The 14,910-nt window shown below is 35.9% G+C and overlaps 2 protein-coding genes across 6 annotated transcripts in view; one reads left to right on the top strand and one right to left on the bottom strand.

The window, feature by feature from the left end:
• cuedc2 (CUE domain containing 2) overlaps nucleotides 1–14,910 on the top strand; it is a 466,641-nt gene that overhangs the window by 172,454 nt on the left and 279,277 nt on the right. The window lies entirely within an intron of this gene.
• Nucleotides 1–14,910, bottom strand: part of scdb (stearoyl-CoA desaturase b) — a 39,833-nt gene that overhangs the window by 21,249 nt on the left and 3,674 nt on the right. For 3 of the 5 annotated variants that reach the window (XR_009827225.1, XR_009827224.1, XM_062058026.1), the window contains exons 1-2: nucleotides 8,678–8,834; nucleotides 8,279–8,514 (exon numbers count right to left, since the gene is read on the bottom strand). Coding sequence is in view for 3 of the 5 variants with exons in the window: in XM_062058026.1 (XP_061914010.1) it covers nucleotides 8,279–8,514; nucleotides 8,678–8,796 (355 nt within the window). In the remaining 2 variants the exon portion in view is untranslated. Of the gene's footprint in view, nucleotides 1–8,278; nucleotides 8,515–8,677; nucleotides 8,835–9,379; nucleotides 9,440–14,910 lie in introns of those variants that run through there. The other 2 variants (XM_062058028.1, XM_062058027.1) reach the window with 2 other exon arrangements.

Below are 14,910 nucleotides of genomic sequence, written 5' to 3'. Positions count from 1 at the left end.
CGGACCCTAGAACTAAGTGAAAGCATGTCGTCTACAAACTTCCAGAAAAATTGCGATCAACTTTCCATGGGAGTGGATTAGAACGAATAAAAATTAGCTTTTCGGGTAATTGTACTTATAGTTTTATTGCAACATACTTCTTACTTTTACTTGAGTATTTTTGTGAAGAAACGACACTTTTACTCCGTTACACTTGAGTTGAATTTTGATCCCTAAATGTATTTATACCATTATATTCATTCATAATCTATCGATTACCGCTTGCAAAGACGCAATAATTTGGCTCGTTAAGAGAGCCTACATGACTAAGCACTATTGACATTAGACTCCGTTGCATGTCACCGATCAAAAGGAGCCCGGTGGTCACATGACCACAGTCGAACTTCACACTGTAAAATGTGACACAAGGTCAAACGAGGCCGCATGACTCTTCAATGTTTACTCTGCAAACTATGGAAAAGAACATTCATATGCGCGGTTATCTTGCGTCAGCACGGATGTTCACTTCCAACCAGAGAAAAGGTGTGGTGTGTTAGAGATGTTTTTGTGTTTTGTACGTGCATCTTTTGTAGTACATGCTGTAGTAATGTCGCCTTGTCTCTCTCGCACACACCAACTACGGTTGTAGTGTAAGTAGGTCCCAATAAAATTGCTACTAAATAAACTACCGTTCAAAAGTTTGGGAAATATCCTTATTTTTGAAGGAAAAGCACTGTAGTTTTCAATGAAGATAACTTTAAACTAGTCTTAACTTTATAGAAATACACTCTATACATTGCTAATGTGGTAAATGACTATTCTAGCTGCAAATGTCTGCTTTTTGGTGCAATATCTACATAGGTGTATAGAGGCCCATTTCCAGCAACTATCACTCCAGTGTTCTAATGGTACAATGTGTTTGCTCATTGGCTCAGAAGGCTACTTGATGATTAGAAAACCCTTGTGCAATCATGTTCACACATCTGAAAACAGTTTAGCTCGTTACAGAAGCTACAAAACTGACCTTCCTTTGAGCAGATTGAGTTTCTGGAGCATCACATTTGTGGGGTCAAATAAAACGCTCAAAATGGCCAGAAAAAGAGAACTTTCATCTGAAACTCGACAGTCTATTCTTGTTCTTAGAAATGAAGGCTATTCCACAAAATTGTTTGGGTGACCCCAAACTTTTGAACGGTAGTGTACATCAGAAATTACTCAACACACTGTTAAAAAAAAATGATGGTTAAAAAAAACAGCTGTGGTTGCCAGGAATTCAGTGTAAAAAATACAAGTCACGACGTATAGGACATTGCGGTATGTTGATGTTGGATCCGTTATTTTTACAGTTTCCGGTAAATTATTAAGAAAAAAAATGATGTATTATTAACCTGTTTACCAAAAAACTATAGAATTGACGGTAAAATATTGGCAGCTATGTTGAGGTGGGCGGGGTCGGAGTGAGCGGGGCGGACCGGGGGGCGGGGTTAAGGGGGGAGGAGTATATTTATAGCTAGAATTCACTGAAATTCAAGTATTTCTTTTATATAAAAGAAATACTTCAATTTCAGTGTTCATTTATTTATACATATAGACACACATAACTCTACTCTACTACTTGCCGTAGTTTTGAAGCAAAGCATGATGGGAATCCGGATGTTGTGGTCAGGGGTGGGGTGAGGGGCGTGGTTAAGAGGGGAATATATTTAAGCTAGAATTCACCAACTCAAGTATTTCATATATATATATATATGTATGAAATACTTGACTTTCAGTGAATTCTAGCTATATATATATATATATATATATATATATATATATATATATATATATATATATATATATATATATATATATATATATATATATATATATATATATATTTTTTTTATTATACATATAAATAAAATAAATACTTGAATTTCAGTGTTCTGGAGGCTATCCAGTAGATGGCAGTATTGTCCTGTTTAAGAGTGTCACAACATTGCTGTTTACGGCAGACGAACTGCTTTACGGTAGACTAAACGTGACTGCTGTTGTTGTGTGTTGTTACCGCGCTGGGAGGACGTTAATGAAACTGCCCAACAATAAACCCACATAAGAAACCAAGAACTCGCCCTCGATCATTCTACAGTTATGAAGTCATTGGGCAGGCAAGCTGTTTATATTGTGGGAAAGCGGACGTGAGAACAGGCTGTCCCCACACAGGTCCGCATTGAGCTGGCGGGGGCGTGGCCTCCAGCTCCGGCTGAATACCGGGAGTTTGTCGGGAGAAAATTTCTGCCTGGGGGTTATCGGGAGAGGCGCTGAATACCGGGAGTCTTCCGGTAAAAACGGGAGGGTTGGCAAGTATGAACTAATATATCACTGATGCAATGATATGTTTTTGACTGTGATTTGCAGGATTTACAAATGAGGTAAATAAATAATATCTCTTAACATAGGCCCTTTTCCACTGCAGGAACTTTTCCATTTTGCCGTGTAGATAACATACATCCCAGCATTTACTGGTTCTCTGCCACACTACATGGAGAGACCGGAGGAGATGCGGAGCAAGGGGCTGCAGAGCAAGGGGCTGCGAAGCTAGCTTTGAGCGTCGAGAATGGGCGAGCTTCAACGAGCTAAATGAGCATGTATCCTGTGGAGAATGCATATATGTTTAAGAGTTCTTTCTGTCTTGCACTGTAGGAGTTGGAGTACTCCCTTATGTCTTATCTGTAGTAGAACTATGAGGCTGTATTCCTTTCTGGACAGGTGGGGGCTTTCTTCTGACGCAAGAAGTTGTCTCTTCCGTTCGAATGTTAGACCAATTCGAGAAGCCGATATGAATGTATTGGTGTGGGCTGGTCTCCTGAAGCTTTAGTAAAACTTGCTAATATTCCTATTCTGTCTTGATGGTCCTTCTTACTCTGCATATATGTCATCTGAAAGAATTTGGGATTGACCAGTGACTTTAATTCCCTGGGAGGGAATACTGGCCAGACGCAACAATCCCTAGACGGATTTTTGCTCATCCGCGTGGACTGGACATTGGCCGGGGCTGGTGGGCAGCCTTGGTTGCTTTGTTGTGTCTGTCCCTGACTCTGGCCGTGTGGCCCCTCCTCCCCAGCAGACGATGGCGTGGAGCAGTGCAGAGGTGGGTGTTGAAATTATGTTTTTGTTTTGCAATCGTTTCTGCGCAATATGTATTATTTATTGCTCATATTTTCTTTGTTTTTTACTTTGTAGCTGTATGTAGAAGTGGCAGCTGGTTGCATGAGCTCTGTGCTCTCTTAATGTAGTTTATGTCCTCTGTGTTCTTTGCTGTTTATCTCTTGTTTATCTTATTTTTATGGTTTTTGTGTCTGCACTGCAACTGCATGATTTCCTCATTGTGGGATAAGTAAAGCCTATCTCATACTATCACTTCGTAGTTGACACACGCTAACTTTTATTGCTCATTTTTTTGTTGTGTTTTACTTGTCCAGGGTGTATACTCTGGTGCCGCTGTGATAGGCTCCAGCCTCAAAAAGTCCACTGAAATCTTCTGATTTTTTAAATAACAAAAATAAATAGACCCACTTTTAGAAAGCCCACTATTTGGCATGTTGTGATTCTTTATGCTTCACAGATTGTTTATTTCACAGATAAGGGCGTTCTGGCGGATGTTGTGGTGTCCGAATCTGTTCGGACGGTCCATTCAAGCGCCTCTGTGCCATATACTGTGTATCAGCTTGTAGGTTCAATGTGCACAAATAAATAGCTTAGTTGCTCATACAGTAATGTGTTTGTATAAAAGTGTTGATTGGGTGTGTCATTTCTTGATGAGGAACGACGTCTCTTGTTTTCAGCCAGTCCGTACCACGAATTGATTACAACTATTTTTTAAACTAGTTGAAAAACGTATCGGGGTGTTACCATTTAGTGGTCAATTGTACGGAATATGTACTGAACTGTGCAATCTACTAATAAAAGTTTGAATCAATCAATCAATCCGTCTTGAGTTTTTCAAAATGTGGCTTTCAGTAATGCTAACAGGCTGGCGCTAACTATGATGTGTTTGGTCACCTTGAGATAAACACAGACATTTATAATTTGTTAGGGCTGTCAAATTTGTTTTCCTTTTAATCAGATGAATCACATTTTGAATGTTGGATTCATCACAATTAATCAGAGGTGATTACGCGCTGGCGTAATTAAAATTAGCTTCCGAAAAAAATTTTTTTTAAAATTTAAAAAAAATTAGCTTCCGAAAGGACCTCAATATTTGTACACAAATGCGATTTTAGTGTTTATTTGGTTTTAAAGTATTTTCCTTTTAATCAGATTAATCACATTTTGAATTTTGGATTCTTCACAATTAATCAGAGGTGATTACGCGCTGGCATAATTAAAATTAGCTTCCGAAAAAAAATAAAAAATAAATTTAAAAAAATTAGCTTCCGAAAGGACCTCAATATTTGTACACAAATGCGATTTTAGTGTTTATTTGGTTTTAAATTAATGCATTAATTTTAGAGATGTCCGATAATGGCTTTTTTGCCGATATCCGATATTCCGATATTGTCCAACTCTTAATTACCGATTCCGATATCAACCAATACCGATATATACAGTCGTGGAATTAACACATTATTATGCCTAATTTTGTTGTGATGCCCCGCTGGATGCACTAAACAATGTAACAAGGTTTTCCAAAATGAATCAACTCAAGTTATGGAATGCCAACATGGCACTGCCATATTTATTATTGAAGTCACAAAGTGCATTATTTTTTTTAACATGCCTCAAAACAGCAGCTCGGAATTTAGGACATGCTCTCCTTGTTGAGGTGGGCGGGGTTGAGGTGTGGGGGAGGGGGGTGGCGGGGGGTGTATATTGTTGCGTCCCGGAAGAGTTAGTGCTGCAAGTTCTGGGTTTTTCTTCTGTTGTGTTACGGTGCGGATGTTCTCCCGAAATGTGTTTGTCATTCTTGTTTGGTGTGGGTTCACAGTGTGGCGCATATTTGTAACAGTGTTAAAGTTGTTTATACGCGTACCCTCAGTGTGACCTGTATGGCTGTTGACCAAGTATGCGTGGCATTCACTTGTGTGTGTGAAAAGCCGTAGATATTATGTGACTGGGCCGGCACGCAAAGGCAGTGCCTTTAAGGTTTATTGGCGCTCTGTACTTCTCCCTACGTCCATTTTAAAAAGTCATGAATTTTACTTTTTGAAACCGATACCGATAATTTTGAAACTGATACCGATAATTTCCGATATTACATTTTAAAGCGTTTATCGGCCGATGATATCGGCAGTCCGATATTATCGGACATCCTTAATTAATTTACTTAAATGCATGTTTGCACAAAACTTGGTAACGGCGTTATCTCAAGTTATTTCAGGCTGTATTTTGGAGAGAAATTCGCCAGCGAGCACACCAGTCACTCGTCTCCTTGCTCATTTTTGTACTTTTTCTAGATTAACACCATTAAAGATTTATACATTGGCAACCATTTTGCCTCTTTCCAGCAACTACTTTGTCTTTGGTAATTGGCGAAAAGATTGATCCAAATCCTCTAAGCCAAGGGTGTCAAACTCATTTTAGGTCAGGGGCCACATGGAGGAAATTCTATTCCCGAGTGGGCCGAGCTGGTAAAATCATGGCCTGATAACTTAAAAATAAAAACACATTCAGATTTTTTTTTTCTTTGTTTAGAAATAGAACAAGCACATTCTTAAAATGTACATATGTTTTTTTTTTTACACCTACAGTACATGTTGCCGTTAATAGTACTTTCTGATGAAATTATGTGATCATTTTCATCAGTCAAATAGGTGGAATTGAGTCTGGCGGAGTTTTAAAATAATCTCATTGGTGTTAATGTTTAATCTATCAGAAAATGGAATTAATAATAATATCTAAATCAAATTACAGGAGGTTATTAATGTAATTTGCTCATTTTTCGTGGTTGATTGATGAGCCTTTTGTTTATATTGCTGCACCGTGTTGAAGTAATTCGGAAGTGCAGTTGTCTGTTTTTGCTTTTTTTTTTTTAAGGTGGGCGAAAAAAACAAAAACATTTAATTAGCATTGTACTGTATTTCTATTAATTTGTCTTAACAATTATAATAAACAAACGTTTTTAAAAAATGCATAAATAAATTGCATGATTAATCTAAGTGTGTACATGATTAATGCGATAACTTTTTGTGATCAATCCAGTTCTTTTCAAGTAGTGGGCCGGGCGATGCTGGGGGGCATGCGTACTTGATCAGTATCATGCTTGTTTATTTATTTTTGTTTTGTAGGTCAAAGTGTTTTATTATACTGTTTTATGCTCCTGAGTTTGTTGTAAAAAAAAAAAAAAAAAAAAACACCACTAATTGTTTTATTGCTCTAAAGTGTTTTATATACGTTATTGTGCTCCTGAGTTAATGTTGCAGACCAATTTGAATTTATTCTTATTTATATACTGTATTTAAATGTTATACATAGGTGTACTTATAACAATTGTATAGACAAATTATACTATTTATAGTCGTGGTGGAGAGTATGGGGGACAAAACGTTTTCCTTTCTAAGGTGTGCGTAACAGAAAATAATTTCGAATTACTGAACCTAATCAAATAAGTAAACTCGTTCATTTGACAGCCCTATAATTTATACATTGTTATTTACAGATGAAAATGGAACGTAAGGACTCACCTGACCCTCATGAATTCATAATTTACTGAGCCGAATTGACTTTCATTATTTTGTTTCTAAATCATATGATTTTGTATCTTGTTATATATTTTATGTTCTGACACTTTAGTACAGGGGTCCCCAAACTTTTGGACTTGGGGGCCGCATTGGGTTGAAATATTTAGGCTTAGGGCCGGGCTCTGTATAATACACACACACACACCGATATATACACTTATACTGTATATATATATATATACATATATATATATATACATACATACATACATACATATACACAGACAGACAAACTGTCTCAGACAGACAGACAGACATATATATATATATATATACACACAAATATACACATACATACACTGTCTGTCTGTCTGAGACAGTCTGTCTGAGACACAGACATATATATATTATATATATATATATATATATATATATATATATATATATATATATATATACACAAATATACACATACAAACATACACATACATACATGTGTATACATATATAAATACATACATACATTTGTATACATATATACATACATACATATATATGTGTGTGTATATATATATATATATGTGTGTGTGTATATATACGTGTGCATATAAACACATATACACACACATATATACATACACATATACATACACATATATACATATACAAATTATATATACAGTACATATACACACATATATCTACATATACATATATATACATATACACACATATATATAAATATACATATATATACATATACATACATTTACATACATATACATATATAAAAATATATACATATATATACATATACATATATACATACATATACACACATATATATACTGTATATATACATATAAATATATAATATATATATACACATATATACACATATACATATATATATATATATATATATATATACATATACATTATATATATATATATAAATTATATATATATATATAAATTATATATAAATTATATATATATATATATATATTGAATATTGTGAATGAATGATGAATGAATGAGTTGTAAAAATGAATGATGGGTTCTCACTTCTCTGTGAAGCGCTTTTGAGTGTCTAGAAAAGCGCTATATAAATCTAATCCATTATTACTATTATTAAATTATATACATACATACATACATACATACATACATACACACATATATATATATATATATATATATATATATATATATATATATATATATATATATATATATATATATATATATATATATATATATATATAAATATTTATTTTATTTTATTTTTTACTTGAGACTTCCCGCGTGCCGGATTTTGGACACTGGGCCGTAGTTTGGGGACCCTAGAAGAAATATGACATAATATTTGATGTATATTTACATGGTTGCAATTGGCCCTCAGCCTGATTTGTATTAGCTATAGTAAAGTGTGGTGCAGGGTAGAGTTACTCTACCCTGCACCACACAGAGGTCTACAGGAACTAAAGTTCCTAAAAATGTGCTGATTTACCAATGTCTACATTCTACAATAGTCTACATTTTGCATATTTCCAGTTTGGAAAACCTCCCAATTTGGAACATTCCGGACATTTTGACATGGTTTGAGGGGGCGGCGGGGTGCCAGGCATACTCACTCCAGGCCAGGGTGAGAGTGGCCGCCGCCGGGATGAGGGTGAATCCGTAGAGCGCGCCGGTGTGCAGCAGGATCATGAGGATGATGTTCCTCCACACCAGCCGCATCGGAGGCTTGGGACCTACTTTCTCCGCGTAGGTGTCGTCGAAAACATCCTCCGCCGTCCGCGACTCCTCCGCGGCGGGACCTGCGTTCTGCTGCTGGCCGGGCCCATGTGCGCTGTTCTCGGGCATTTGGCTGCAGAAGTGCGTGGGGGACGAAGAACACACGTCAACTCGTGTTAGACGCGTTTGACCGAAAAATGAAGTTATATGCACAAGCATGGGATTAACACGGGCGTGTTACTGCAATGTATTCATATTAACAACGGAGTATTTTGAGGCAGTTTGCGCTTACTCACCGTGCAGAGATACAGTCGTGTCCCAGTATGGAAATAAAGACGTGCTTGTGGGTGGATTCCCTGTCAATGAAGTCCTCCTTATGCAGTCTATTTTTTTTTTTTCTAAAGGGGACATTCATGCGTGTGCACGGCTCCAAATATCCGATTGGCTCTTTGCTTATCTGATGTTGTGTGGCTGTTTTAGAGTCAAGGGGTCAGAGCTTCACAACTGTGAAACTTGTCCCCCCTAAAGTAATAAAAGGTTTGCAATCAGTGACACTTGCAGCACTGGGTACTAGATTAGTTCAGCACTAGTTAGAGCAAGGTAGTGTAGCCCGGGGGCCATTTGTGGCCCGCTGCTAACTTTTTAACGGCCTGTGGCACGTTTTAATAATAACATTACCAAAAAAAACATTAAAAGAGCATGTAGGTGTATTGTAAGGAAAACATAATGCAATATTGACACTAGTGTTGTCCTGATACCAATATTTTGGTACCGGTACTGGTACTAAAATGATTTTGATACTTTTTGGTACTTTTCTAAATAAAAGGGACCACAAAAAAAATGGCATTATTGGCTTTATTTTTTTTTAAAAATCTTACAGTACATTAAATCAATCAATGTTTATTTATATAGCCCTGAATCACAAGTGTCTCAAAGGGCTGTACAAGCCATAACGACATCCTTGGTACAGAGCCCACATACGGGCAAGGAAAACTCACCCCAGTGGGACGTCAATGTGAATCAGGGCCGGTCCGTGGCATAGGCCGTATAGGCAAATGCTAAGGGCGCCGCCCATCAGGGGGCGCCACGCCAGTGCCACAAATGTTGGAGGAAAAAAAAAAAAAAAGTTGGTACTATTATTTCTAAATACAAAAAATAATCCCACGTTAATTAAAATGCAAAGTAAAGCCTATTTAATAGAAATATTGTGACTATTACCTGCAGGTTTACCCACATATGCGGTCCTCTCCAAGGTTTCTCATAGTCATTCACATTGACGTCCCACTGGGGTGAGTTTTCCTTGCCCGTATGTGGGCTCTGTACCGAGGATGTCGTTGTGGCTTGTACAGCCCTTTGAGACACTTGTGATTTAGGCTATATAAATAAACATTGATTGATTGATTGATTGACTACTACCGACCACGCAGTCTGAGTGAGCACGGGTCGTGATGAGCAGATGAGAGCTGGCGTAGGTGCAGAGCTAATGTTTTTAGCATAGCTCTGTCAAGGTTCCGTAGCTAAGTTAGCTTCAATGGCGTCGTTAGCAACAGCGTTGCTAAGCTTCGCCAAGCTGGAAAGCATTAACCGTGTAGTTACATGTCCATGGTTAAATAGTATTGTTGATCTTCTGTCTATCCTTCCAGTCAGGGACTTATTTGTTTTGTTTCTATATGCAGTTAAGCCCGATGCTGTCACGTTAGCTCAGTAGCTAAAGTGCTTCACCGATGTATTGTCGTGGAGATAAAAGTCACTGTGAATGTCCATTTCGCGTTCTCGACTCTCATTTTCAAGAGGATATAGTATCCGAGGTGGTTTGAAATACAAATCCGTGATCCACAATAGAAAAAGGAGAGAGTGTGGAATCCAATGAGCCAGCTTGTACCTAAGTTACGGTCAGAGCGAAAAAAGATACGTTCTGCACTGCACGCTAGTCCTTCACTTTCACGTTCCTCATCCACAAATCTTTCATCCTCGCTCAAATTAATGGGGTAATCGTCGCTTTCTCGGTCCGAATCTCTCTCGCTGCTGGTGTAAACAATAGGAAAATGTGAGCAGCCCTTTCTCCGGTGTCGTCACGCTACTTCCAGTAGGGGCAAGGCTTTTTTTAATCAGACCAAAAGTTGCAAACTTTATCGTCGTTGTTCTATACTAAATCTTTTCAGCAAAAATATGGCAATATCGCGAAATGATCAAGTATGACACGTAGAATGGATCTGCTATCCCCGTTTAAATTTTAAAAAATTCATTTCAGTAGGCCTTTAAATTACCGATACCAATATATACAGTCGTGGAATTAACACATTATTGTGTCTAATTTGGACAACCAGGTATGGTGAAGATAAGGTCCTTTTTAAAAAAATACAATAAAATAAGATAAGTAAATTAAAAACATTTTCTAGAATAATAAAGAAAGTAAAACAATATAAAAACAGTTACATAGAAACTAGTAATGAATGAAAAGGAGTAAAATTAACTGTTAAAGGTTAGTACTATTAGTAGACCAGCACAATCATGTGTGCTTACGGACTGTATCCCTGCAGACTGTATTGATATATAATGTAGGAACCAGAATATTAATAACAGAAAGAAACAACAGTGTAAATGGGGGAGGGAGGTTTTTTGGGTTGGTGCACTTATTGTAAGTGTACCTTGTGTTTTTTATGTTGATTTAATAAAAATAAACACATTTTTTAAAAAACGATACCGATAATAAAAAAAACGATACCGATAATTTCCGATATTACATTTTAAAGCATTTATCGGCCGATAATATCTCTACTTCTTATTGCAAGTTTATCCTTAAATAAAATAATGAACATACAAGACAACTTGTCTTATTAGTAAGTAAGAAAACAAAGGCTCCTAATTTAGCTGCTGACATATGCAGTAACATATTGTGTCATTATTTTCCATTTTATTATTTTGTCAGTATTATTTAGGACAAAATATACAATGCTTTTTGACTACGCATATCCTTCACTTTGTGTAAAATAGCAATAGTTTTAGGTACTTTGACCTCTGTATCATTTACATGTGATATCCATGACAAATGTTCATTGATCAAAAAACCCCAAAATCTTGATCTCTTGTGTTCTTTGAATCTCAACTCCTTCGACACATAATGAGCCATCCACACTTTTCCTACTACTGCAAAAAAATCATCCATTTCATTGTACTAGTATTCAGGAATAATCTATTTCCATTAAATCATCTTTTAATTTTGACAAATTCATTTTCAACCACCTCTTAGCACATTTGCAATATGTTTTCCTGAATAAAATAAGGCAGTTTAAAACAAAATCATAATAAAGATCTTGGCAATCCAAAAGGCCCCCACTTATAGAACTGTTAACAAAAACAAAAAAAAGTCAATACTGTATATTGTATACTACTGTGTACTAGTGTTGTCCCGATACCAAAATTATTTTGATACTTTTCGATACTTCTCTAAATGAAGGGCAACAACAAAACATTGCATTATTGGCTTTATTTTAACAAAAAAAATCTTAAGGTACATTAAACACGTTTCTTATTGCAAGTTTGTCCTTGTCTTTTTTTAGTAAGTAAGCAAACAAAGACTCCTAATTTAGCTGCTGACATATGCAGTAACATATTGTGTCATTTTCCATTCTAATATGTTGTCAACATTATTAAGGACAAGTGGTAGAAAATTAATTATTAATCTTCTTGTTCATTTACTGTTAATATTTGCTTACTTTATCTTTTAACATGGTCTGTCTACACTTCTGTTAAAATTTAATAATCACTTATTCTTCTGTTGTTTGATACTTAACATTAGTTTTGGATGATACCACAAATTTAAGTATCGATCCGATACCAAGTAGTTATGTCATGCAAAGTCCTCATGTGTGCAGGGACGTATTTACTGAGTTTATAAACATGACATAAATTTAAAAAAAAACGAAAGATGTGATGCCAACAAATATCGACTAGATACGCTTTTGCACTTGGTATCATTACAGTGAAAGTTAGGTGTAGATCTACCAATGGCGTTTGTTTACATTTTGACGTCGGTGAGCTACGGTGTGTCGTGAAGCATGTTTAGCTATTCCTCGTCCTGCAGGGATGATACTTATAAGAAACTTACTTTATTTGTCGCCGTGGAGGCGATGATTAGTGATTTAGAAGTAGCTAAAACACTGACAACTGGGGCTGGACTTTAGCCTTGAAGCACCTCTTCCTGAGGGCGTTTCAGTGTTATAACTTCACCTTTATCGTTAGTTTTTAAGCCAAAATGCGTCCGTTCTCCCTTTTTTGTCTACACACTGTCTGTTTGTAAGTACTCCGTGATTGTGCGCTGCCGAACATGCTCCTCTGCTCGTAAAACCAGCAATGACACGACGTGAAGACGACGGGGGGCGCGGGACCGGTACTTTTCAGAGGCGGTATAGTACCGAATATGATTCATTAGTATCACGGTACTATACTAGTATCGGTATACCGTACAACCCTAATTGACACTAGTAACACAAAGCTGCAATATAGGCAGTTTTTTTGTTTTACTTTAAACTATCATTGCCCCAAAAAAACAAAAAAAATGTATAAATGACGGATAGCTCTGAAGGTGATCTACAGATTTAAGCGTTGAAAGTACAAATAAACATAACAAATAAGACATGAGATGTATATGTACAGAAGATATGGCCGTCTACAGCAACAATAGAATTTGCCTGAGTAGCTGTACATAGTATACATTAGTGTTGTACGGTATACCAGTATTAGTATAGTACCGCGATACTAATGAATCATATTAGGTACTATACCGCCTCTAGAAAGTACCGGTCCCCAACTAGGCAGTAGTGACCATGTCATGAAAATTTATTGCACTGTGATTGCACTGTTCTAATCTAATCTAATCTAATCTAGTCGATAATACTATGATTACGTCAATATTTTTTGCCATTACAACATCTTCTTTCGTTTAAAAAAAATGTATGTTTATGAACTCGGGCAATACGTTCCTGGACACATGAGGACTTTGAATATGACCAATGTATGATCCTGTAACGACTTGGTATCGGATTGATACCCAAATGTGTGGTATCATCCAAAACTAATGTAAAGTATCCAAACAACAGAAGAATAAATGATTATTAGATTTTAATAGAAGTGTAGATAGAACATGTTAAAAGAGAAAGTAAGCAGATATTAACAGTAAATGAACACGTAGATTAATAATTCATTTTCTAGCACTTGTCCTTAATAATGTTGACAAAATAATAGAATGGAAAATGACACAATATGTTACTGCATATGTCAGCAGACAAATTAGGAGCCTTTGTTCGCTTACTTACTACTAAAATACAACTTGTCTAGTATGGTCACTATTTTATTTAAGGACAAAACTGCAATTAGAAACATATTTTTGTTAAAATAAAGCCAATAATGCAATTTGTTGTGGTTCCCCTTTATTTAGAGAAGTATCGAAAAGTATCAAAATAATTTTGGTATCGGGACAACACTAGTACACAGTAGTATACAATATACACTTTGACTTTTTTTTTAACAGTTCTATAAGCGGGAGCCTTTTGGATCGCCAAGATCTTTACTATGATTTTGTTTTAAACTGCCTTATTTTATTCAGGACAAAATATTGCTAATGTGTTAGAGGTGGTGGAAAATGAATTTGTCAAAATTAAAAGATGATTTTGATGTAAATAGATTTTTCCTGAATACCAGTACAATGAAATGTATGATTTATTTGCAGTAGTAGGAAAAGTGTGGATGGGTCATTATATGTCAAAGAACACAAGAGATCAAGTTTTGGGGTTTTTTGATTGATGAACATTTGTCATGGAAATCACATGTAAATGATACAAAGACTAAAGTACCTAAAACTATTGCTATTTTACACAAAGTGAAGGATATGCTGAGTCAAAAGGCATTGTATATTTTGTATAACTCATTAATTGTTCCATATTAACACATACTGTATGGAAGTGAGGTATAGTGCCTGTAAAACATATTTAAATCCAATCATCCTTCTGCAGAAGAGAGCCGTAAGGAAATGCATACAAGGAACCCACAAACCCAATATCCAAACAGTTAAATGTATTAAAATGTCATGAACTGGCAGAGTATAATATCCTAAAAATCCTGTACAAAGCACATGCAGCAATTCTACCAAACATTCAAAACAGATTTGTAAAAAGAGAAAGTAATTATAATCTGAAAATAACATATCTTTAATACATCTAGATTTAGAACAGTGACAATGGAAATAAGTATTTCAATCAGAGGTGTTAGTTAATGGAACAAACTTGACAGTGGAATAAAACAATGTAAATCTCTTTCTGTATTAAAACATGTAACAATCATGATGGTAAAAAGATATGACTGAGAAAAATTATTTCTTAAATATGGCTTTGTAGTCGCCAATGTTGAACTTTTCTTCTCCCTTCACTATTATTATTTTGTATATTCCAGAGAACCAGCGTCCTCTACAGTAGACATTGGATTTTGGTCTATTTTGTCAGAGTTACAGGAGCGCTGTGCGGATTTTAAGGAC

This window comes from Entelurus aequoreus, linkage group LG09 (genome assembly GCF_033978785.1).
Source record: "Entelurus aequoreus isolate RoL-2023_Sb linkage group LG09, RoL_Eaeq_v1.1, whole genome shotgun sequence".
NCBI lineage: Eukaryota > Metazoa > Chordata > Actinopteri > Syngnathiformes > Syngnathidae > Entelurus > Entelurus aequoreus.
Note: the sequence above shows the minus strand (reverse complement) of the source record. Positions and strands in the feature narration are given on the sequence as shown.